The 26,991-nt window shown below is 31.4% G+C and overlaps 2 protein-coding genes across 2 annotated transcripts; both read right to left on the bottom strand.

The window, feature by feature from the left end:
- Positions 1-6,778: 6,778 nt before the first annotated feature.
- On the bottom strand, positions 6,779-14,578 carry LOC114408594 (protein RCC2-like). Its single transcript, XM_028371694.1, has 16 exons — positions 14,082-14,578; positions 13,910-13,971; positions 13,748-13,815; positions 13,299-13,420; positions 11,817-11,922; positions 11,630-11,681; positions 10,287-10,404; positions 10,175-10,205; positions 10,064-10,087; positions 9,790-9,914; positions 8,971-9,052; positions 8,730-8,852; positions 8,560-8,613; positions 8,193-8,262; positions 7,694-7,727; positions 6,779-7,460 (listed from the first exon to the last, which is right to left on the bottom strand). Exons 1-16 carry the CDS (start codon positions 14,281-14,283, stop codon positions 7,117-7,119), a joined length of 1,617 nt encoding a protein of 538 aa, XP_028227495.1. The 5' UTR covers positions 14,284-14,578; the 3' UTR covers positions 6,779-7,116.
- A 6,189-nt stretch (positions 14,579-20,767) lies between these two features.
- LOC114408595 lies at positions 20,768-24,656 on the bottom strand. The gene is made up of 5 exons (XM_028371695.1): positions 24,441-24,656; positions 23,242-24,340; positions 23,004-23,136; positions 22,811-22,895; positions 20,768-21,370 (listed from the first exon to the last, which is right to left on the bottom strand). Exons 2-5 carry the CDS (start codon positions 24,273-24,275, stop codon positions 21,081-21,083), a joined length of 1,542 nt encoding a protein of 513 aa, XP_028227496.1. The 5' UTR covers positions 24,276-24,340; positions 24,441-24,656; the 3' UTR covers positions 20,768-21,080.
- Positions 24,657-26,991: the final 2,335 nt, after the last annotated feature.

Here is a 26,991-nt window from a genome sequence, read left to right on the forward strand (position 1 = left end):
ATCAATGCTACCAAATCTCCTTTCACAATTTCGTTGCAGCTCACTCCCTTAAATTCACTCATACTAAACGAAGTTTTAGGCTTTGAAGAGAGGGGGACACAAAACATTAACCGACTATAGACTTCAAGTAGAGTTAGTAGTCCCAAAGATCTAAAAAATCCATTCATATAGACCATAATTCATACTATGTCAATTGGAATATTAATTCACTCTTGTCACCTATATATCATGAGCATAAATATATCATCATTCTTTTGTCTTTTATTCAAAAGTTTACATGCCTCTTCAGAAGCCCAAAGGTAGAGTTAAAAAATCATAATTTGGCTTCTAAACATTAGCAAGTTTCAGCACCTAAATATAATCAAAAGGTATGTAAACCATTCGTTGTGCCAACTTGGGTCCATTCCAGTCCTAATATGATTTTTTCTCTTTTCAAAGAGATTTAAAACTATAGCTGTTTTTTGAATATTTAATGTAGCTTGATATTTAAAATTTAAATTTGAAATTACGATTAAATTGGAATAACTAACACTGATCCTATGTTTGGTAGAAGACAAAATTGAAGGAAAGAAAATAAAACACTATTAATGAAGTATTTTTTTGTTTGATCAAAGAGAAAATGAAAAAAAAAAGAGAAAAAAAAAAGTTGACTCATAGAAATAAAAATTTCCTTCTATTTTCTTTCTTATTCAAATTTTATTTTTTCTCTCTCTTATTTTCCTTCCTTCAAACTAACTGGATCATAATTGATCCATGTGCCAAACATTTTGATTCTAGATTTCTATCTATTGTCTATATAATAATAGTATAATAGCAATAACATTTTACAAAAATAGTAGTAATACAAAAAAAAAAACATCTGCTATATATTACACGAGATGTTTTTAAAAATATTTCATTATTATCTATATACTGCAATAATGTTGTAATTTAATTGTTTTATCAACAACACTGATATTATTGTTTTATAGTATTATTAATTTCAAGATTCATTTGACATGGGTTTTATTGTTAATGGGTGTCACGCACGAAAAGCATTTGAAACCTGATCACCTAAAACTCTGAATTCCAATTGAAATTCTAATCTTCGGCATTCTGAATCCTCCTTTTCCATTGATTTTCTTCGTCCACTGATTTGACGTTCCAGGGTTTGGATTGTGTAGCATTTGCATTTTAACTTGTCTTTGACAAATCTAGGTACAAATTTGAGATTAAGTTTTGAATTTCATATGTTCTACTAGCGGTTTTGTTGTAGTTGTTTTTTTTTTCCTTGAGATTTTGCTTTGGGTAGAGGAATGGATTTTGTTCGTTTTACTTTTTTTTTTCTTGAAAAATCAATGGTAATGGGTCATATGATGATAGATACTTTTTTTTTATTTTGTTTTATTGTTATTATTTGTTTGTAATGTGGTTGTCTTGATTTTGAAAATATGCGTTGCAACAACATACTTAGTTATACTTGTATTCTCACGTGATTGGGGGAAATGTGAAGGAAAGAAAAAATTACAGATTTAAATTTTCCAATTGACATTTTTAACAAAATTAACCAATTAATGTTTACTAATAAAAAAAAATAATAGTTGTATTCCTATTTTGTTTACCTTGCTTTGAGTTGTTCTTGTTATCAATTTATATAACAACATATACTTTTAAATCTATTTAAACATGCCAACCTATACTAAAATAGGAAATATCTTAGAAGCATTTTTTTTTCCTCTAAAATTTAATGGAATTTAAGAAAAAGGTGATATATATTATGTGGCCATATAAGTTTATAGGATTCAATCTTGGTACTCTAACAACAACAACTTAGTAATTGTGCCACTCTTCAAACGTGTTTACTTTTGCATCCTGATATGTTATACGTGCGTTTAAGCAGATGCGACAATTACAAGCTTCTGCGTAATTGAAACATAATGGCGTGATTTTATTAATAAACATGTGTGTTGGATGTGTACCCAAACATACTTAATCATCGAACACACAGCGCGGTAATGGAAATAATTATTCAAAAATACTTTGATACACAATAAGCTTCATGTTTAAACTTAAGAAAAGAGAATGTACCTTAAGAGTAAAGACCCAATATAGAGGGAGTGATTGGAACAAGTGAGAAAAACATATTATTTCAATAATTGATTATATGCTTAATTAATTATTCTTAAAATAAATTATAATTAGAACCAAGTTTTGATTAAGTAAGTTTGCTGAAAAGTAGTTTAAAAATAATTAGAAGAAGAATATATAATGGTTGGTCACCTACTATCAACTAAGAAGTAAGTGAGATGTAACTTGTAAGCTTGTAATAGATTTGAAGTCAAAATGCAATTCCAAAGCAGTATCATTTAAAATATTTAACAAAAAATATTATTAAATGAGCTAATTAAGATATTAATATAAAATAATAATGAAAAAATCTTGCTTTCTAATTTTACGACAATTTAAAAAATTATAATAAGTAAAATATAAGTCGCATATATAATTTAATAAACTATTAATTTGGCCTTTTTAAATATTTATTTGACATTGATTTTGCTTTTAATTTTTAGTGAGATGGAGTGAGTCTTTTAAACATTGAAAAGTATTAAAATCTTTTTGTGATATGGAGTAAGTCTTTTATTTTAATTATGTAAGTTTGCTCCTTACATATAATAGAAATGTTTTTTCTCATATATTTTTTTTATGAAATGCGAGATGAGTGAAAGGAAGAGAAAAATAAAAGAAGAAGAAAAAAAACATAATAATAAATGATGCAATAAAAACATAAACAAACTAATAAAGCAAGAATAAAAGAAAAATCAAAATTCATCATCGTTAGGGTATCTCAATAAAAGCTCTTTTTACCTGAAAAATAAAATGTCTACCCCATCCCAATAAAGACGCAGTATAGTATAGTATATATTTATGCAGACAAAGAAAAGGTATATATATTTAAGTCCTTATCATCTAAGAACTTAAGGGGTAAGGACATACAAACTTGACAGCATGGTCGTGTCGCCCATTCTTCCAACCGGAACCTACGCTAAGACAAGGATGCAACGCTTTTGTTGGAAATTTAGCATTATATTCGATTCATTGGGTCAGAGCTTTTGTTAATTTTTATACTTATTTTTATTTTTTTTACAGTATAGCTTTTTTTATGAAATGATTTAAACAAACAACTTTTTTTTTAATATTATGTTCTTCTCTCAGTGATCATTATAGTTGATGATTAATAATTAAAAAGTATTTTTTTTCTCTCTTAAAAAATAGACTGTTTAACTTATGACACTTCCTAACTTCTAAAAAATAGACCCTTCATCTTCTAAAATAAAGTTTTCTACCTTATATTAGTTAGTTTAAAAAATCATCATATATATCTTGTTTTAAGCTTACGTATAAAAAATAATTTTTTATTTTATTTTTACTGTTTCTTATGTATGAATATATATGATATAAAAAATATGAACATATATACATAATTCAAAATAACAATAATAATAAATGATATTTTTGGAAAATAAAATAAAATGATATTTTTATAATTTTAAAAAAAAAGTATTTTTTTTGGAAAACAAACGCACACTTAACGTGCAGTCTCTACACTCGCCATCTAAATGACATCTATTTAAGGAAATTTAAGTGGAAAGTTTTGATACGGACGTATATGGTTACGTATACTTTTCTAATCAATGAGATAAAAATATTTGACAAAAAAAACTTCCAAAAATAGGCGATATTCAATATTTTATAACAAATTAAATTTCAATATAAATCCAATTTATTTTATTAAAATAGGCCCCCGTCTTTCAGTCATTATAAAAATTTATTCTAATTGGTATTTGAAGGAAAGTGAAATTTCGTAATAAAGGCCTACTCAACTAGTTGCGTCAACTGCTTATTTGCGTTATTTCTGATAAGTTATTGTAATCTTTAAAAAAATAGTTAAATATGCAAACTATTTGTCCTTAAATTTAAATCAAATGTGACCAATCACTTCTAAGAAAAACTCTCAATATATGTCTGAGCAATGTTAATTTTTCAATATTACCTGGGCAATTTTTTCAGCCCCTTTTTTTAAAGAAAAAAACCATCTGATTAGTTTCTTTAAAAAAGAATCACAGTTTTTTTTCTAAAAAATGTTTGACCCTATTTTTAGTTGAATAAAAAGACCTTGAAATACTAAGTCAAACACTACTAGTCCCTTTACGAATGATTTCCTACGGAACCATTGTCAAAATTATAATGTATTTTGCGGTTAACGTAATAAAGTATTTTTTTCGCAAATAGGAAAAGTCAAACAGCATCATGTATTGTGTCCTTATTGTTTTAATTTTCTGACAGATAAGAATAAACAACAGAATGAATCATGTATTCGTGTCTGATCATTTGTATGCAATTTCAGGAATTTACTTTGGCGGCATTCAAAATTATCTTTGAAATGAAAAGAAAAACCGTCTAGTCTTTTATATTTATTTGTTAATTCACTTTTCAAATCTTACTTTTTTTACTTGTCAAATCATAAACAGCTGATCACCAAATGCATAGACAAAGCTGTTTTAGTTTAAACAAGGATTTTGAATTCAAATTTTCAATTACAATTGCGTTGAAAATTGAAAAGGTAGAGTCTTGGTTATCTATAATAACTTTATCTAACTTAACCTGAATTAGTTAAATATTTAATGTAGCATCATAATATCAGTAATCATCTTAAAACGAGAACACCATGATTATTCAATCATATTACTCATTGGCTATAAGTAAGTTGTGACTCAAACTCCAAGAGAGATTTACATATCAAGGAAAAGTCTATTTAACCACTATCTCTAGCTTGAGGGTACGTACGTTGTCTCATGGCCATACTTGTGAGAATATATCTGATCAAAGAAAAAACAAAAATGATTAGTTATTCGATAGAGTTTGGTCCACAAGTTTTTACCACAAATAGCTGTTATCTCATGCAGTGTATGTTTTGGTATAACCACACACTAATTTATTGACTTAATCATAAACGTTTGATTCATAATAATGATCTTTTTTTGGTAGCTAGGATTATCATCTCAGTGGAAGCAGAGAGTCCCAATCATCAGAGAGCCACGTAAGATTGCTTTCATTATCAGTAATGGGTTCCTTCTTATTCCTACCAGTACCAGCCGGAGTGGAGGCAGAAGGAATGAAGGTGTGTACCAGTAAGAAAAATGTTTAATAGACATTCTATATGTTATTTTACATTTAGAGAAAAAGAAAAAAAAATATAAGTGTGATAAAGTTTATAATATGAATAAATGATAGAAAGATAAAAATAAAAACAAAAATCAATAAAATATTTAAAATAAAAAGTGAATCACATATTATTACATATATCCTTTTGAATATACACACATTTGAGGTGAACAACAATCAAATGACGTTTAGGTACAACGGCACATGACTAGCCAACTATATAGACCCAATTAATGGTGAGTGCGTAGGTGTGGTGGAGCCCAGTGTCACATGGGATCCAACAAAGACAGCCACAACGTTGTTGTTTCGTAAAATATTTCGTCCAAGCAGGCATCAACCGTGCCAAGTGAGTGAATCATAAAAGGTTTGTGTTGCTGCTGCTGTTGCATGTGCATGGCCTCATCTCGTTTAAAGCTTATCCACCTGACATATTTCACATGATATCTTTCCTCACTCCCAACTAATCATTAACCCTTCAGTAAACAAAACAGCTCACTGCATGCTTTTGGAATTTGGATCCCTCCTCTCATGCTCATGCTTGACTTCAGAATCATACTCCAAAATTGTGAGCTTTGACCACTGAGTGCAGTGTCACATGTGCATGTGTGAAATCAGAGCCCAACAACTGTTACTAAAACAAAAGCCCAAAGACATGCTCCGAAATAGGGATTACACATCGGCTAATAGCTTACAAAATGATCTTGTTTTAGCATGTGACTTTCAGACACTGTTGTCAGAATGGACCAAAGGATCAAATAAAGTCCTTTGTTGTCAACAGAAATCATACCCGGGCCTTTCAAAACATAGCTTTCAATTTTTATCTTGTATAGCAATTGAACCTGGACACAACAGGTATTTAAACATTTTTTGATGCTATAACAATTAAATTAAATAAATAAAAATGTTTGATTTATCAATGTAATATTTTCTTTTAGAAAATGTTCTATCTGGCATTAATTTATATAATATCAACTGAGAGCTTCTAAATGTCTAATTATTTTTTCAAAGTTACGAATTATTTTGCGCTTATTAAAAATTTGACTTTAATATATTTTAGCGTTCGCAAGAGTACTACAAACAGCAACATTTGATCTTTGCTTTGCTTTCACTCTTTTACAGGCAATCTCGTTGTAAATAGTTCAATAAATTAAGATTTCTAAACTTTTAAAAGTGCAACAATGGCTCCTACTCATACTTAAGCAAAGCAACCCTTATTAGCATGGGCGTGTAAACTGGTTAGAACCATAATATGCAGGTAGAACTAGAGAGAAAAAGGACAATGTTTTAAACTTAAATTAATTGAAAGCACAATTGTTTTCTAATAACTTCTAAAAAAAAACCACATTTATATCGTTTGATTATGAGTTTGAGCCGTTTGTAATTACACGAGGCTCTGCTGGGGAAAACCCGATTCACTTGAGATGCAACTCAAACGAAGAGGTGAAAGGGTAGATACCCATATCCACACCACTGCAATAGGCTCTTTTTAAGAATTTAACTTGTGTATCCATACCAATGCGTCAGAGCTCACACTTATATAATACAAAAATAGTTTAAAAAAATTAAAACGACATAATCCGCCTCAAACAGTCAAACTTTATCAACAAGCATCCCACCAAGTTAGCAGAACAATTAAGGTATACAAGATAGAGAGGGCACATCCAAAGGCTTATGGTAAACTGAAGCAATAAAAGCGTCCCCTTACAAAAAAAAAAAAATTATAACAAGCGGGCAATTCTTCCCACTGCGTCTTAAAAAACAGTTAGCAAATTCAACATGTTTCTAAACTTTGAATTAAATAGTTAGCGGGATTGAATTATAATAACAACAAAACACTAAGTATAATCACCTGCCAATGAATTACACGCTACATTCTCTAGGTATAGAGAACAAAATTTCCGACAAAAATCTAAGTTATGACTTACGGGGTCTTCCTCTCTTACCAGATTTCACCTGAGGGGATTTAGAACTGTTTTTATTAGCTGCAGTCCCACCCCGACCACGGCCAGAGACCGACCCTTTTCCCTTAGCACCTGACTTTTTGGGTGCCTTACCTCGGCCTTTACCAGAACCACGTGGCCTTTTCGCCTCAGCCTCACCATTAATTTGATCCTCACTATCCTCCTCACTTTCTTCAGCATCCTCATCTGAGTCAGATGAATCTTTTGATTGTTTCCTCTTCTTTGAATTGTCAGCTCCTTTTGCACCCTTTTTAGCAGCCTGCTTAGGCACTGGAGTTGTGTTTACGGCCTCATTACCTGCAGCCAGAGCACAATGAAGTCAGCACCAGTTCAGACTCCTACCAGATTGTTAAAGCCTTCTGAACAGTCAACTGAAGATGGATCAGGAAGATATCTCCAGAAATCAGGATTCCACCCCACTCCCCTCAAATCAGCAGCCACAAACTGATACACACTGATGCATTTTGCAATTTGGACAGATTGTACAGTATAGACCTAAAAGTAATTAGAATTTATAATGAGTAGCATACCTTCACCAAAAGCTTTCCCATCATATATATCAAGCTGCAGATAAAGGAGACGTTAGGTGTTGTAGACATCATATTATAAAAGAGAATGCATTAGGTATAGTAAACTACATGGGACATGTGATGTGAAGAGGACATATGGTGGACAACATTTCAGAAATAAAAATAGAAGAGTGACAAAATATACCTATATATATAATGCAAAAAAATAACTAGATGTAAATTTACTACATATCAACCAGTGTACAAAACTAGACAAAACTCACAGCTTCTCTAAATCTATTCATAAGATTCAAAGATAGAAAAAACCTATTACAAAGAATCTACTGGTTCCCTGTCATATTCAACACAAATAGCTCAAGACAACACTCATTAGAATTTGATGATTTCTGCTACAAGAAGCATAAATATAGCAAGACCTAGTTAATCCTTTGAGAACTTAATACAATAAACATGAGCTAATGAACTCCTAAGATAATAATAGGTAAAATTTAAGAGCTACCTGGTCAAGTCGATCAGCAACATTTGCTCTATCAACAATAACCATGGAATGACCCATACCACAAGCAACACTGTTAGAAAATAAGAAAATATTTAGAACATTACTCATTTTGCTTTTTCGTACAGATAGCAATCTTAATTGTATAAAAAAGATATCACATAATTTATAAGCAACTTTTGTTTATTAATAATATTCATTGTATCAAAGCATAACTTCTTAACTGATGCCAAATTTTGCTACCAAAAACAAATTGAGACTGAAGAAAACCACTCGACAGTTGACATTCAGAGTGGAAAACAGAATATGCAGCATCAACAAAAAGGCAGGCAAGATAAAATGGGAAAAAAAGGTGATGGTTGCTACCTACCTTATTACATGCATACCCTCAAGTAAATCCACCTTCTTGGGTACAGCTGAAGACCTAATGGGCAAGTGCAAACAGGATTAGAAAATAAGAAAATCAAGGCAACACAAATAATTAGATATTACTCCCCCCAACAACCCCATTCGCCCCAAAAAAGAGTTGCATACACCTACTTCTGTCCAGTAGGTCCATATCCCAGCTCTCCATTCTGAGCATGTCCCCAACTTATGCAAGAGGAATCAGCCCCAACAAAATGGTGCATATTGCCTGAATCCATGCATAGTAGATTCCAACCACTATTTACCAAAGTAAATATGAAATACTTTGATCAACATCAAGTAAAAGAGTCAAAGGAAAAGATAACTTATCAAGAAAATTTTATACACCGAGAAAAGCTTTGGAATATAGTACAACCTTAAATCCATTAGAGGCTTTGGATACATCCAGTCATCACCAGTGTTCTTTAATTTGCCCCACATATACAACTGCCCTCCACCTGAAATGAAAAAAGAACCAGCACTGAAACTGAAACCAAAAGCCGTTCTGTGGAAGTAACCAACCAAAATCATAATTTAAATAGGGATTGTTCAGATCAGAGATAAATTATAATATTTTAATTGGAAATACTAAGAAAGGTGTTCAATTATTAACTTGTAAGTAATACACTGACCAATTGAGGTTTGAAAAAAGTACAGAAATCTTGTAGATGGGAAAAGCCAGCACAGCTAATACTTAGACAATTAACATCATTTCGTTGGTCAGTATAACCAGTGGCATAAATTGAATTAACTGTTGCCAAAGTTATGAGACTTTTTTATTCACTTATGTAAAGGAATAAATTATAAATAATTAAGTACAGATTCAGATCAATAATACATTAATAGAAGGGAGAGCCTTAGCAACAGGTGCAAAGACTCTAGAGGTTGGACTCTTTTAACAAACCATGAACTAACCATTAAACAAATTTTAAAATAAATATACCAGTATCTAACACAAGAATGTTTTCATTTTCATATGTATCCTCTTCAAATATTTTTCTTTATTCTTTTTAATATTTAGTGCAGGAACTTGGTGACATAAGATGTATTTTGACACTTGATAAAAAAAATCATCATGCTATCAATATTATCAGTTCATAACACGCATTACCAAAAAGAAAGCAAGCATCATAATAACAGCTATGAAGGAGGAATATAATGCCAGTGTGTAATTTATTTATCAAGTGAGGCATACCTGCAGTACATGAAGAATTCACAGAACCTGCTGATATGATTGCATCGGGTGGCAAAACATTTCTATTTTGAAAAACTTCAACACGTCGTGGGACCCACTCATCCTTCTGCTCCCTATGTCCTAGCCTACAGAACCAATAAGGCTTGATGAAATTTTGAACACAAGGAGTAAGAACCAGATATTAAAAACCAATTTGAATAAGAATTATCTGATATTTGAGGTTTATTGGGAGTTCACAAAACATTGCCAACCCAACTTCGAACTAAGCACTGACCTTCCATAACCACCAAAACCCCACCTGCACACCCAACACCCAAGTAATCAACACATATAACTATACTCAGGGAAGTAAAACAATGAAGTAGGAGACTAGAGGATTACTCACGTGTAGACGAAGCCATTCTTATCCACCGCCACTAAATATCCAAAACAAAAACATTAAGGAAAAGTAGTAAATAAGGTTATATAACCAAGATCAAGCAAGGAATAACAACCACCTGTATGATTTGTTCCACATGCCACTTTGACAATTGCTTCCCCAGCAAGAGCAGCAATTGCTCGAGGACGTGGCTGGGGTTCATAAACCAACCTCACAGAGCTGTCTTTGGAATTATACTGCAGGTATATGAAAAATTAGGTAAAGGTAAAGCTGTATATTCTTCATGGCCCAATGCATGTGAATGTATATTGCAGCAAGTGGAATCAAACGTGAATTAAAAAAACAAAAGGTTTGAATTTTCAGGTAGACAAAGCATGAGTTAAAAATTAATAGCATATCCAAACCAAGGTCATTTTTGGAGAATAACTTTTTATTTAGTTATATTATTTGTAATAAAATTAACTTGTTCTTGAAGAAAAATAATGATATATTATTCCTTCAATTGTTATATAATCCTCATAATTCATGTTGGCATGGAGTATCTTCTCTACAGAGCATGAAATCACTGAGATGATCAAGTAAAACTCCATGTCCATTATTCACAAGACAAATTAGCAAAAGTATAATACAGAACCTGATTAATTATTTTACAATTACTAATTAGTTTAAACCTCCATGTCCATTATCCCATAATTCTCTTTTGATGTTTCTTAATCTGCAACTATAACAAATTTTAAGCATGCCTATTATCATTAATAGTTTTTTTTTCTTTTTCAAATAAACAAATTTTAAATGGATTATTATTCTGTTTTTCAGAGAATGAAAGAATATCCACCACATAAAACATATTTATTCACAGGTAAGAGATAAAAATTAAGGAAACCAAATCATTAGCAAGGGAGAAAGTAGCTATTAAAGATGATTTACACTAGGAGTAAGACTAAAGGAATCAAGGCCTTAAATTTCATAAAATCCAACCAAAAGCATGCATAAATATCTAGTCTGCAGAAAATTCAAATATTGACTCCAATAATATTATTTTAAAACTTGCAAATATTTTCTTAAACTGAGTATACTGAAATAATTATCTCAAGAAAACATAAGTGATTAATTTGATGCACTAAAGCCAAGGGAAAGATACCAGCACTAAAGAACTTTGTTAAAACATATGCCTGCCATAGCAACGGGGAAATATAAATCAAAATTAAATCATAAATTAAATCATAGTAATAGTAAGATTTGTTAAACCCTAGCAACCATTATGACCTCAATGGTACCTAAATGGCCCCAAGCACACGGCATCTGGTCAACTGGCCTTTAAATCTGAAGATAATAGAGATGATAGAGATCATATACAACCACTAGAATACAGTTCCCTAAATCCCAAGGATTTAAATTAAAATATGGGCATTCACACATCTTGGGACAACAAAAACCATGACACATCTTCCATTAGCATACCTCATTATCTGTTCCATGCCCAAGCTGCCCATACTGTGGAAGCCCAGCAGTCCTGGGAATCAAAGCAAAAGAAAAAATTGAAAGTCAGCAACTACAGCATGTCAGCATCCCAAGCAAGAACAGAATATTCATGCCTGTAGACAGAGAATCAAGAAAACTGAATGCAATCTTCATCCAGAAACCATACAGTATAGAAGCTCCTTCAATGGAAGATAACCACACAGTGAAGTCACCACCACAAGCAGTATGTTTTACTTCAGACACAAGACAGCGAACAGGTGATGACTCAATTTCTGCACAAGACAGAGCATGAAAGAAATTCAAATTGTCATTCTCTATGAGATAAAGCAACCCCCTAGTCGTTCATAAACAAAAGTACAACAGGAAGATATATATCTATTTGCATTTGCAGTGCACAACTGCTTCCCAACTTGTGACATAGGCATTTATTTGAAAAACAGATATATCTATTTTTTGTTTTAGTGATACTTATTCAATACTACACAAAAATAAAATAGTAATAATATAAGAAAAAAAATGGTTTTTGAAATAAGGGAAAATTGGAAGAATACATTTATCATTGTCACCATTCTGCTCACTTTCACTAGAATCCGTGTTATCGGAACCAAACCGGTCTGAGTCAGTTGGGGCACTGGGTTGATGGGTCACTGGTTTAAACGTATGAATTGGTATATATTAAAATTTAAAATTTTATATGAAAATAACTATTTAAGATATATTTGTTACATAAGTAATAATGATAAGCTTTGATGTAGTGGTTAAGTTTTTTTAAGCATCCATGCTACCACCAGTAGTTCCTGGGTTCAAATCCCTTTTTATGCAAAATTATTTCGTTATCAATTTACGTAAAGTTAAATTTCCAAATCTCAATCCTTTTAGTGACTCCAGCCCGACTATCTCATTTCAATTGCAAATTCCAACTCCTTTGTGCCTCTCGTGTGACTCTCCTGCAGCACACAAAATTCAATATCTGTGCAAATTTACATACTGGACTATGTGAACCACCTTGAACAGTGAGCCCAAAAGTCTGATTGGACAAGCTGCAAACTTGACCAGCATGAGTTGTCAAGCTTGATTAGACGAGCAAGCATTGGACAATGTGCAAAACAACTTAGTTCGTTGACAGTGTGAATAACTTGGTTATTCCAATTCAAGTTGGGTTTTAAACGAGTCAAGCGGGTGGACGTGTTTCTGATTCGAAGAGGTGACCAGACTGGACACGTGTCCAGCTTCAGGTCGAACCGATCAGACCAGCTGATGTGGTCCGAGATTAATAACGCTAAACTAGAATTTCCAAATAGGGGATGATGTTAGTGTGGTCCACGTTTCTCCCTTCCATCATTGAATACCCAAATAACGACAAGATTTACTCCATTCCATGGTTGAATACCCAAACAACTACAAGCCTTACTCCATTCCATGGTTGAATACCCAAACAACTACAAGCTTTACTCCATTCCATCGTTGAAGACCCAAATAACTACAAGCTTTACTCCATTCCATCATTGAATCTATTCCACTCATAAAATATCCAAAAAAGCCTAAGAAAAAACATGGACCACACTAACATTCAAGCAAACAATTGTTGTCATTAAAAATGCGTAGCAGAAATTGCAGAATTATATCGATACACTAAAAACAAACATACCATTTCTCACAGAACCAGAACCTAGTTGTCCATGTTTGTTCCATCCAAATGCTAGGGAATTTCCATCATCCGTAACAACAACTGTATGGCTCCTCCCTGATCCAGCTTTGACAATTTTGTATCTTCAATTTAAATATCAAAGAAATTTAGCATTACAAGAAACAATGACAGAACTAACTACAAATTGATACAAAATCAACCCTTGAGCTGAAAAAGGTTATAGATAGACAAACGTAAAAATCAACATCCAATAAAAAATCAAAGAGCAAATCCGTTTTTTTTTTGCATTGGCGAATCACCAAACAGACAATCAACCAAAAAGCAGAAACACATTGTTGCTTCTTCATAATACACAAACACGCTAATAACTTTAACAGAACATTCCCCCCAAAGTATATTGAAGCCGGCGAAACCAAATGGCATCCACCCACAACAAATGATTAACTCACTTGGAAAGTTCAGACACCACAGTTGGCCTATCACGCTGAATCGTATCTCCATGACCCAGTTGCCCTTTCTGCACAACAAATCTCACAAATTAGAGTCAAAACTTCAACAACTTAAAACTAGAAACACATTAGTGGTAGTGTGTATAAACTTCACAGCTATACCTCATTACGTCCCCATGTATAACAACGCCCTTCAACGTCCAACGCCACGCAATGACAAGACACTGCATTCACACCAACGATAACACAATTCAAAACACGAGTCATACATGGCAGAATAACTAAAAACAGAAGTGAATATAAAAACAAATAAACAATTTTTTGTTTAAGTTACCGCAGCCGGAGGCGACGTAGCGAATATCGACGCCGACGAGAGGACGGAGGCGCGAGGGAGAGACGAGGTTACCGTCGACGGGGCCTTTACGACGACCAATGATATCCCAACAAGTGGCACCACAGAACAGGAGTTCTCCCCCTTTGACCTCTTCCTTCTTCTCTTCCTCCTCGACCTTCTTCTCCGCTTCGGACGCAGACATTTCCCGTTCACTCCGGCGAGAGCAACGGTCGAAAAAAATTGAAAAAAATGGCAGATCCAACGGCTAGTATTCAAAATCTGGGTAAAAGAAACGCGGGAAATGGCGGGAAAAGATCAGGACCGAGGGAGAGGGTAAGGGGAGAACTGGATTTGCGCAGTGACAGTGGGGTGAAGAAGAAGAAAATGAAACCCTAATTCAATTTTACCGAGTGAGAAGAAGTGAGTGCTCCCAAATATAAAAAAAGAGGATAATAAAGAGGGGATTGTCCTTGGATTTTCGAGAGTAGCAACAACCCAACTTTTGATTATTATTCATCTAAAAAATTGGTAATTATTAATTGAATAAATGGAAACAAACTGTAACAGTGCAAGGATATTGGATAAAATAAATAGATATAATATTAAAAAGGGAAACAAATCATATAGATTTGGCTCTGCTCTGTCGTTGCCTGCATCGGAATTTGTCCCTCTCTATTTACTCTTTATATTTTTATGTATTCTTTTTTAAGCTCTGATTGATTTTGCAGGTAGCGTAAATGTTACACTCTTAATTTTTTTTATTTTATCTCAACTCATTATTACTACTAATTACTATTATTACTACTAACTAGTAGCACGCGCAAAATTAATGCTTCGTTCATGTTAGCAGCCTAGTAGTAGTAGATACTAGACCCACGGAAAATAAGTACTACATCTGACCTCAGTTGCTCTTTTCTGAATTTTGTTTATTTCTTTTCACAAGACCTTTTTTAAATTAACTTTTTTTCTATTAATTAACTTTCTATCAAAGTATTTTAATTCTTTTATAGTTTTTTAGCATATAACTAGTAAATATTATGAATTAATAAGATAATTTGTTCTTTTCGTTTGTAAGTAATGAGAAAAATAACTAACTATCTATTAATTAATTAGATAGAAAATAATCAGGAGTAACTTACTAATAAGATAAATTCTTTTTCTTTCTTGTGAAGATTAAAACAATTTAGTCATATATTAATTACATTGATAAAAATAATTGGGTAACATAAATGAGACAAGAAGTGTTAATAATTTTAAGAGTAATTTTAGAAAAAGATTAATGTAAATATACTACAAACAAGTTTAACAAATTTAATATGATTAACTAAATTAATTTTTTAATCATTTGTAAATTAGACAAAAGAGTCTTATAAAAGAAAACCAGCAATTTGATTTAAGATTCAATTGGCTCAACAGGCTTAGTTAGACTCATTAAATTTATGTAAAAGAAAAAGGCTTGTATCCGACTCGATATTTTTTTTTTACAAAATTATATATTTCTTTTAGAATTTTGCATACTAAATATGTTTTGTTTTTATAACAGCCTATTAGGGCCGTTGGCTTGCTTGACATAAGGATGAATTCGACCATGAAACTTGTAGTGTGAAAGAAATTTGGTGTAATCCAACTCAATCTTGTTTCACACTTTAGTCCAACAATACAAATTATCAACTCCAACTCCAGTTACATACAAAAAATAGGATTAAAATACATCAGACAATTCGATAAGAGCTTAAGGCCAGGCCTATATCATGACAAGCCAAACCAAACTTTTATCAAAATAAACTAGTCCAAACTTTTATAAAGGCATATTTAATTAAAAAAAGTCCAGGCTTTGGTCATTCAAAAAGTTTTTTAAACATAACCGATCAACCTATTTAAATAAATATAAATAACATATTTTTTTAATGTGTTTAATTACTTTAAAATAATAAACATATTGACGTATATAAAGTTATGCTAGTAATTTATTTAAGGATACGTTGATGGTTATTTTAAATTTTTATTGTAAAATGGACTTCTAAATAAGTTAGCATATGATAGTCATATTAAATCCTAAAAATTAACTTGTATTACATAAACAAATTACATTTGATTCTTATAAAATTCAACCTACCTATTTTTAGTTTTGTCTTATGTTTTTAGTAACAATTTTTTTCAAATTTTTAATTTATTTAACATATAATTTTTGTTCATCGGCTTATTAGTTGATTATCCTATTTAGAGATGGGTAAAGTATATCTTAAAACTTTAATATGATAGGCCTTTAAACAGGTTGCTAACTTAAATTAGGCTTTACAAAAGGTCAGATCATATCTACAAACAAACCTATGACATATAACTGGCTAACTTTAGGTCCTAATTTTTTTAAACAGACCAAACTTACTTAAACAAAATCTTATTTGCCCGAGCCTATATTCCCCGTGACAGAAAAGGAGATAGTATATTGTTCAATGTTACTTTAGAGTAATTTATATTTGGATTTGATTTTTATTTCTCCTTTTTTTATATTATTTGAATGTGTTAAAAAATATATTTCTAACACTTTTCTATTATTTGTTCAGCATAACAAAGGATTAAACTTTATTTACAATATAGTTATATATAACTGATCAATCATTTAAAAAATAAAAATTGGTACATTTATTCCACATCGGTATCATCATTTGTTAATTCATTATAAGATGTTGATGTTGATTCTCTTATACATGTAATGTTAGGTTTATTTTTTTAAAATTGTAAATATGAGAAATATTATCAAAAAATGTTCCTATCTCAATATGTTATGGAGAGGATTAAGTTATACTATGTTAATTACACTAAAAGATAATGCATAATTGTTCTTTATCTTTCTTCATTGTATTCTTTCTTTGTATAAGTGTTTACAAATGTTGATAACTGTCTACTAAAGATTAGTTCGTGCTTGAAACCAAAAATAATAAATTCTAATATTATGTAGGTGGTCATAACAAACCACAGCAAAGTGAGTAGTGGAAGGCAGCACTTTTGCTAAATTGGAATATGTAATCTTCACCAATAAATAGAAAACATTAAAAACAAAATAGGACAATCTTTTTTATCTATTTGAAAAATAAATGTTATGACTCAAACTAAAGACTAAGCTTTCCCGTTGGTGCCTGAATAGAAGTGTTCAAGCTGAAGATTGGTGTTTTCCTCCTATTGAAGTCATGGACCTCCTGCTAGACGATTCCATTGTTGTTTTGTAGTTTCGGTTTTGTTCTTCGTTTCTGCTGTCTTTATTTCATCCTATAAAAAGAACAACTAAAGATCAAGCATTGCCTGCTCATTTAACCTAATAAGCCTAATTATAAAATTTAGCAAGATTTTTCTTATAATTTGAGGAAACCACGTTTACTCAATAGCATATATCCATAACCATCACCCAAATTTCTTCTCATATACATCAACCAATCATAGTCCAAAGGGCAAATGCAGTTATATATGCATCAAGACTCTGATCGAATACAGTTAATAATAAGTAATCGGTCTCTATCCTCTATGATTGTAGTTACAAATTTACAATATATCAAAAGTTAATAAGAGTATAAGACAGTACCCCTCGCTAAAAGTAAAGAGCTACCAAAAACAATATAGAAAACCCTTAGGAGGAATAGCCTCACGGGCTTTCATCAAAACTAATACAACTCAAAAACGACTTAATCAGATGAATGATATTTAAAACAATTCGAATCATAAAATGAAGAACTATTTTTTGTAACTTCTCGTATTCATAAAAAAAAAAATGATGAAATCAAAGTTTATTTGCAAAAATATAAAAATAGCTTCCAAGTGGCTTTGAATATCATCCATGAAAAATAGGGGCTAGATTAAATGCATTAAAATTTAAAATTTAATGGTGTTTTATTTTTCTACTACCAAACACTCATTACTCAAAGCCCCAAAATACACGCCCATTTGTAGATAACAAAAATTTGTTATATATTAGACAATTAGATGCGTTCGGATTCTCTAGCATATTGTCTCTGCAGCGCCTTTACAGTGACTTCCTAGACCGTTTGATATATCTGATGACTGATAATATAATTTACAAAATCAAACAAATCTATTTGCTTTACCGCTACGTACGTGCTATATATATAATAAAAAAATCCACTTTTTATTTATTATTCATAAAATACCTTATTTTTAATCATTATAATTTATAAGAAAATATTTTAAAATAACCAATTATGAAAGGTAAGTAGACCATAAATATTTATATATTATTTCTCTAAATATGTAATTAAACATTTTTTTCATTTCATACTATTAATTTTTGTATTTATCAATAATGATATATAGTTATCCTTGATAAAATTATTAAATATTATATATACTGTGTATAAATATATGTATATGCGTGTGTATTAAAATGTACATTAAAAATTTATTATTTTTATTAATGTTTAAAAAAATAAGGGAGTTATTTTGTGTATAAATTTAATTATTTTATTAGTTAAATATAATACATAAATAAATTTTATAATATTATAAATATGATATAGTTTTAAAATTCATAGACAAAATATATATTTGATAATAAAATATTTATATTTTGTATATAAACTGTATTTTTAATTATGTAGTTGAATTTAAAGTAATCTATATTAATTTATTTAAAATACTTAATTATAAATATAAACCACAAGAAATACATTATTTTTTGCCATCGGTCATGAGCCACCTCCTGCACGTAAAGCTTATTGCTTAAAAATATGGAAGTTTTTCTTATATAATTTAATTATTAAATATATTATATGATTAAATTTTGTTATAGTATAAATATAAAATATTTATTAAATTTATAAAAAAAATATGTATTTATTAAATGTATACCTTTTTAAATGAATTTATATGTATTAAAAGCATATTAATTAAAAAGTAACTATCACTAAATTTAATACCTATTTATATAAATATAATAAAATATATATGACAATTGGAAAAAACATTGTCTCTAAGTCCACCTACTGGCAGCACATAAAGCTAGCTATAGATACGATTTGTTTGATTTTGTAGGTTTTATTATGATGAACCATCATGTATCCAACGGTTCAGTAAACTGCTATAGAGGCGCTGCAGAGGCAATCTGCTGTAGAGGATCCGAACGCGAATTAGATGTGAGAGAAACAAAAAAATAAAAGAGTGGAAACTTACCTCTAACAAAAATAAGAGACTCAGTATATTTTATAAATTTTTTTTATGAATGTACCATTAAATTATAATTATATATTACTCAAATTATTCATGCTAATTGTTATAAAAAAATGAATAATAATAAAAGATGATCAAATAATTACTATTAACATAATTCAAAAGTATATATTGCATTAACTATTACATGGACATTGATGCCGTGTTAAATAATTTTGAATGAATTTACAAAGATGATTTATATAATATTTTTTAATTTATCAGTAGATTATAAGATAAATCTATTTAATAAAAATTTCATTAATTCAAGAATAATGTAACTTTTTTTTATAATTTTCATTAAGAATGCTACTACTTTCTTTCAATACATACCGATCACCTAAATAAGTTTTATTTCTTCCAATAAAATTATTTTCATTCACATGACCAATAATTGAATATCTTGCTTAAGAAATCTACCAACCTTTTTAGATCAAGTTAGTTAATGTAACTTGTATCAATGTAAGATAGTTACCATTTTTTAGTCACTAATAAACTTTGACTAAATAATTTGAAAAGTGCATTTTTGTTTGTTTGTAATAGCGCAAAAGATTGACGAACAGAAAGAAATGAACATGATTTGCTTTTAGTTTGGCTCTGAAAAATTAACAACCAAGTGTTACTCTGTATATGTTAGAAATTTTGAACTGTGTTGCCTTTTTTTTAGCCAGAAAAGATAGTTAGATAACATGCTCCTCTGAAACTCAAAATATAGATTTTAGGATTCAAAATTTCGACATTATAGGTGTCCACTTACCACTTTCCCTTGTACGCATTGTTAAAATCTAGAAATGAACATAAGTTTCCTAAAACTCCATTTGAAATTACGTGAGATTGCTGCTCACAGAATAAAAACTAGAATACAGATGGAGTTTTCTAGGGGTAATCCGGAAGATACAGCATGTGGTGGTTTGATTATACAATGGTTTCAGGATTGGGGTTTTTTGGTTAGCACAATAATGTTGTACTGCATGTGGGCTACTTCGTAGGGGTTGGAAACGGCTTGGGAGCATGGAAAAATAGTAAGGTGATTGTTGAATCAGATTCAGCTTCAATCATTTTCTCTCTGAAATTGAATGATAACAGACCTATAGGTAGCAAGCTGCTCTAGAAAACTCAAGCCTGGAAAGATAGGTAGTGGAATATTTCTTTCCCAAGCAGAGAGAACAGAATCAGTGTGTGTGCCAACTTGATAGGAAATAACATCTCTGTGAATGGAATAACATCTATTAATAAGTTTCAATATCTCGAGGAATTAGTACTTCCGGCTGAAAGATATCCTGAATTCATTAAAAAAAACACTATAGGGAATTGAAACTTGGCACAAATATATGGGTTATCATCTCATATACTCTCCTCCAAGGGAGTTGGTGTTAACTGATCTCATTCGTAATGCCTGGGGTTGTTATACCTCTGTTATAGTTTCTCTTTAGTTTTCTTTTGTTTGGGCTTTTGCCCTATTTGTCCACCAATCAACAATAATTTATAGAGTAACATAGATTATGCAACAACATGACCCCTCTCAATAGAGAAAGGTGGGTTGTATTCATGACAATAAGGTTTACTACATGAATAGGATAGTCCGCGTTTGTATGCAGGTAAAACAGTCAAAATAATAAATTAAATAAAGATGATGAACCGATCTTATGAAACTTCAAGCAAACTAATGCTAGATCACTGCTTATGTACGATTGAGATTATACTTATACCTCACCAGCTCCACGTCCAAAAGTATTTTGCTTCCACTATTTGGCACCATTAATAGGCAACATATTTCTCTGCAATTTAAGGCTGGGGATGCAATTCATTGCGTTGAATCTGCTGTGACTGAATCTGTGCCTGGGGATGCAATTCATTGCCTTGAATCTGCTGTGATCGAGACTCTATCTCTTCCTGAGTATGGTGATTTTGCAGTAGAAAATGTCTCTGTTGGCTGGGCTGCTGATGCTGTAACTCAAACATTTGTTGGTTAATAGCAAGCTGTCGAGCCATGCAACTTGTGAGGGATTCACCGCCAAGTTCTGCAACAGCACGCCTCAAACGCCGGACTTCAGCATCCAAAGTCTCGTTCAGAGCTGCCCAAACAGCAATGAAGATTGTTATACAGCTGTTGAATTGCAAGTGTGTAATCCTAGTAGCACAAGCCATTCGACACTAATATCTGAAAAAGATCCTGTCAATTCAAATGTATTTTTGCAAAGGACCCTGTACCCAAATATGTAGGAAGTGCATACAAATGAAATGAACCATTTTTGTGCATAACTTTCATCAGTTCCTTGATTTTCAAAATAAAAATCAATACTGCCTGTGGCACATTTACTCCTCTTGATCTTGGAGACAGAAAGATTAGGTGAAAATATTTGTGTTCAACACAAGATCGAGGGAGTAGAGTGCTTTGAAGAAGGTGAAGTAGGAAAACGGAGATACATACTAGCAAGGTCAAACTCCTAAACCACACTGCCGATGTCTTCTTCAATAGATATAAGTTTAGAGTGTACATATTTACATGACAATCATTATATAGACCATGCTTAGAATCACAAAACAAAGAAAAAACATCAAGTCAAACTGCAAATTTAGTGGGTAACCACATTCATTCCCCTAATATTTTTACAGAAATTCAAACAAAAGTAACTATATAAATGAAGAGAGAACGTCAAAATTTGATAAAAATAGTGGCTAACCAATAACAGTCAGCACTTCTAACAAGAAAGAACAATGGTAACCAGCAACAAAAGACACAAAATGAGAAAGGGTTGGAGGCAATAAAACTTTCCACTTTCAGGAGCCTATCTCCTCCCCAAATCGTAAGGCTCCCATAATCTCATTGGGTAAAATATGAAAGAATTTTTAGCTTTTTACCAAACACACATTCATATTAACTGGAATCCTTAAGTATGGCAATTGTGAGTTATGAATTTCCATTAAATATGAAAACATCAAAATATAAATCCTGTAGTATTTTTGTTTCAACCTTTACTACCAAAGCCCCCTGCATCCTTCCTTTTTCTCTCTTTTTTCAAACAGTTCAACTGGCAACATCTAAGGGAAAGACTGCAAATAAACCAGATTATACACAAGCAATCATGGTATGCAGTCTGAAAGGGGCTATCACAAACAAAGACTTTAGGAAAGCACAATAATAGTGCAAAATGTGGTTGGCTTTCAAATTTGCAGAACATCATTAAGATGATTCAAATGTTTAGGCCAAGTGGGCTGATTTGAAAGAAGCAGAGATGGGCATACTTAATGATACAGTAATAACCCTAAGAAAAACAATTATGTATAAAAATCACTCATAGAAGCCATAAGTAAATGCTTGTTATTACTAATTACAAATACAGATACAGTCCATTCATTTTGAAAAAGAAAACATACACAATGCACAGGATCATATTTCTATGGAAAATTCACACAAATGTGCCTACATCAAGTAAATCCATTTCACAAGATAAAAAAGTTAAAGCAAGTTTGAGCTAACTGATGCATAAAGTAGCACAGAAATGTATACAAACCATCTTTCAATAGAGACTGTTGTTCCATGGCTTGAAGCCTTAATTTGCACTCGTTGTTCTCACTTTTAAGGTCAGAGTTATCCCTCTGGAGACAAGCAAGCACACATAAAAAAAGAAAGAGCAGACATAAGGGTAAATAGTATACAAGACTAAGAAGAAGAGCAAATGTAAGCTTGTCACAAATGATAGCCACCTGTAATTTGGTAAACTGAGTAGACAATGTGGTTGTTTCTGTCTGAAGAGTTTGCACTTTGTGTTCCAATTCAGCAATGTATCGCATCTTCCTCTCCTTTGAACGAGCAGCTGATTGACGATTAGCCAAAATCCTGATAAGCATACGGGGGATATAATGAATTAATGGATATTCACTCTATTTATTTTTTTCAAAAGTAGGCGACAGAAAAAAAGGAGCAAGAGTAGAAAAATATTACCTTTTTGCACGTTTGGGATCAGTCGAAGCAATTTCAGCTAGTTTATCACTTTCCATTATTTTCTTTACCTCCTCTGCACTAAATTCGCCATTTCCAAACTCCGTGGAGGTTTCTGACATTTTGCCATCCATCGAATTGCTAGGTGAGTGCTGACCCATTTGATTTTTCGAAGGAGGAAGCTTAGGCAATCCATCTTCAATGTTAAAGTTCCTTATGGAACTATCCAACGAAAAACTCCTCCGATGCCGGGAACCCGGTGCAACCTCCCCATTTGAACTCCTCTTGACTCCTTCCCTCCTTTCCTCCGAGCAGCTTGAACTTGCCCCCTGAGCCCCACTCGCCTTCCCATTGACATGACTCTCAACTTCATTATCGCTGCTCTCAACTGTCTTGGAACCACTGGTCCTGCTATCCAAGTCCTTATCTTCCATGCCAGGAAAGTTCAGATTATCAAAGTTGTCCAAATTCATGTATTCCCTGAACAAATCATCCGCAGCCTCCTCCTTCCTCCCATTAACAGGCTCATTAGCATGGCCCCCATCCAGGCTGTCCCTAAAGGACGCCTTCAAGACCAACTGAATCGGCTTCTCGAACCCCGAGCTCTCTCCTCCGGAGGGAACTGGAGAAGACTGCATAAAACCAGAGATTCCCAAAGGGGAATCACTACTAGAGCGCCGGTGTCCCTTCCTAGGAGGAAGAAGGGCATGCCCTCTATTGAGGGGCACCTGAGAGGAAACATTACTTTCCTCCACAGACATATCAGTTGTTGAGATTGAGTCAAACATGGAGGTAACAGCAGCAGGGGAAGGACTCAATGGGGGCAATGAATCCAACGATAAAATGGGAGGTTGAGACAAAGACCTCGAATGGGAGGAACCCGGAGAACGCAATCGCTGAGGGTATTGGGAATAAGGAGTTGCTGAAGGTGAAACATTGATACTAGGGTGAGATGGTGGCATACGAGATTTCTGGTTTGGTGGTCTTGGAACTGGAACACCAAATGCAGAACTATTTCTTTGATCAACACCTTCCATTGACTCAACTAACTATGCTTTATGCTTTATACTTTATGCCTTGTGCTTCCATTCACAACTCGCCCCTATCAATCAATTAACAAAATCTCTAATCAATTAACCCTCAAATTTGAAAAACAATCTTATTGACACGATCAAGGGATATAGCGAAGACAGTAGAAGTACCTGGTGAGAGAGCAGTGAAGAAAACCGAAAACCCTATCTCGGCAAAAACGAAAATATAGTTGCGTAAAGAGTCGCAGAACAGTCTAGAGCAGCAACATCAACTGCGTTTGTTTTGTGTGTAATAATAATTCTTCTTCTCTTCTCACCGTGGTTCCTACGACTATCATCTCATGGTCTTTGTCTTGTCTGGTTAACTTCTTTGAGACGCTGTTATTTATTGGTGTGTTAATGCCTTGTATTTCTTCTTATTTTTTTCGTTTTTAAGATAAGATTCTGTCAACTATTTTCCATTTGGCACCTAATTAATTTTAATTCCTTCACGTGGATGGATGTAGTAATAATTCAAAACACAGTTTTTTTTTTCTCTTCGGAGACGCGTTTTTACAATTTATATATACTAATAATAATGTAATATAGACAAATAAAGTAAAAGAATCTTCAAAATTAATTTTGAATATCTCTAAAACGTATTTGGATAAAGCCTTATTACAAAGGACATAGATTTTAAGAAGAAAAAAAAAAAAAACTGTTGGCTGAAACTATGGATCGGGAGATTTGGGTCGTAGTATAAACTTTACTTTTCGTTGCAAATAATAGTATATATTGTAAAAATTATTAATTATTACGAGAGAGTAATATTTTTCATATAAAGTGTTTAAAGAAAAGGACATCATTGTAAAATGATTAAGCATGACCATTGCTATACAGATAGAGCAACTTCATTATTGATGCGCTTACTTGTCTTTCTTCCACTCATGTTGACTCTCTACTTAAAAATTAAATATAAAACAAAAAAAAATTGTGTTATTTTTTTAATTTTTTAGTGAATCAAACGGTTCCATTAAAAAATCATGTTGTTTCTTCCATGATATCATCATATAATATAATGACTACCTGTTAAAGTAGCTCTTTGAAAAGATATTTGAAGATTTTGTACCAAAAAAAATGGCATTGCGTTAATTAATTTGTTGTATTTCAAAATTTAGTAATATATATGGTAAAAATAAAAAACAGATGATATTCTTTCTGAGAAACGATTGGTAATAACTTTGTAAATGTTTTATATTAAAAGATTTAATTTTTTTCAGTATGAAATAAGATACTCCAAGCAATAAAAATTCCCAAAATAATAAATAATTTTAAATGGTTTTGTAAACTCACTTGAGAGGCGGATTAGTATGAAATTAAAGAATATTCTCATAAAAGATTGTTTCTCAATAATATTTGTTGAGTTTAACATTTATACACTAATAGTGTAAAATAATTTTATATGTCATTCAATCATAAATATTATTTAAATTATTTTAAATGTAAAAAAATTTAGATCATTGTCATTGCATAAACTTTTTTTTTCAAAATTTAACTTTTTTGAATGGATAAAAAAGATTTATTGATATCAAAAGACCACAATATCCTTATTTGTTTATCCAATAAATTGTGTTTTAATCATTTATAATTAAATATGATAAATTATAAAATTTAAGATTCACCATGTGTATTGGTTGCAAATTGGTTGGCAAATTAAGCTCTAGGGTTGTTTACAGGTTAGTTTTTGCATTGATTTTGATCAAATTCAGGACACAATTAAATTTGATCGGTTTGGTTTGGTTTGATTTTTACAATTTTTTTTGAAACTCAACCCAATCCATTCATAAACAATTTGCTTTAGTTTAGACCAACAAGTTAACCATTTAAATTTTATTTTTTTAAAACTATTGTTTTATATCATGATTAGTTCAAATATATAATATAATTAACACAATATTATCAACTGTCTGAAAGTGGTAAAAATTTATTCATTTAATATCATCAACATAATATTCCAAAATAGACTAATACAAATTAAAATAAAATATTTTTATAATAGTATGAATCACAACTATTTTTTATAAATTAATTTACTATAATAGTATGAATCACAACTATTTTTTATAAATTAATTTTTTGCAATAAGTTTTACTGTAATTAGATTTGCTATAATTAAATTCGTTGCAACCAAATTTACAAAAACAAATGAACAAAATATGATTCATTAATATTATAAATATAATAGGAAAAATAATTATGAAAAAAGGTGAAACAAATAACAATACACCTAAAAATAATACTTTAAGAAGTTTTAACACTTGGAGTCTCAATATTAACAGTATTTAAAATCAAACCAAACAACTCTAGAATTTAAACACAACCCCTACTTGTCAAAATATTTTTTTAGTTTTCAATATATACAAGTTCATGGATCTGGTCAACGAATCTATAAATCTAAACCTGTGACTCAATCCATACATGAACAATTTTAATTGTTTTGGTTTGATTTTGATCCAAATATATAAATGATTCAATTCATTATTCGGATCAGTTTGAGTCAACTCGGGTTTGCAGGTGGGTCATTCTTTGTAAGTGGATTAGACCCAATTTAGAAATCTCCTCAATCCAATCCAGTTAGATTTTTTTAAGTTATATTGGATTATTGAATTTGTTTGGTTTTAATTTAATGAAATCAATTATAATTAAATTGGGTGACGGATTTGAAATTTTGAATTAGACCAAA

Source organism: Glycine soja, chromosome 4 (genome assembly GCF_004193775.1).
Source record: "Glycine soja cultivar W05 chromosome 4, ASM419377v2, whole genome shotgun sequence".
Classification (NCBI taxonomy): Eukaryota; Viridiplantae; Streptophyta; class Magnoliopsida; order Fabales; family Fabaceae; genus Glycine; species Glycine soja.

Coding starts and splice junctions, on each gene's coding strand:
- LOC114408594 (XM_028371694.1), bottom strand. CDS start 14,283: ATGTCTGCGTCCGAAGCGGAGAAGAAGGTCGAGGAGGAAGAGAAGAAG. Junction 13,816..13,909: donor ATACATGGGGACGTAATGAG/GTATAGCTGTGA, acceptor TTTGTTGTGCAG/AAAGGGCAACTGGGTCATGG. Junction 10,088..10,174: donor AAGAATGGCTTCGTCTACAC/GTGAGTAATCCT, acceptor TTGGGTGTGCAG/GTGGGGTTTTGGTGGTTATG.
- LOC114408595 (XM_028371695.1), bottom strand. CDS start 24,275: ATGGAAGGTGTTGATCAAAGAAATAGTTCTGCATTTGGTGTTCCAGTT. Junction 23,137..23,241: donor GATCCCAAACGTGCAAAAAG/GTAATATTTTTC, acceptor TATGCTTATCAG/GATTTTGGCTAATCGTCAAT. Junction 21,371..22,810: donor ACAGTCTCTATTGAAAGATG/GTTTGTATACAT, acceptor CTGTTTGGGCAG/CTCTGAACGAGACTTTGGAT.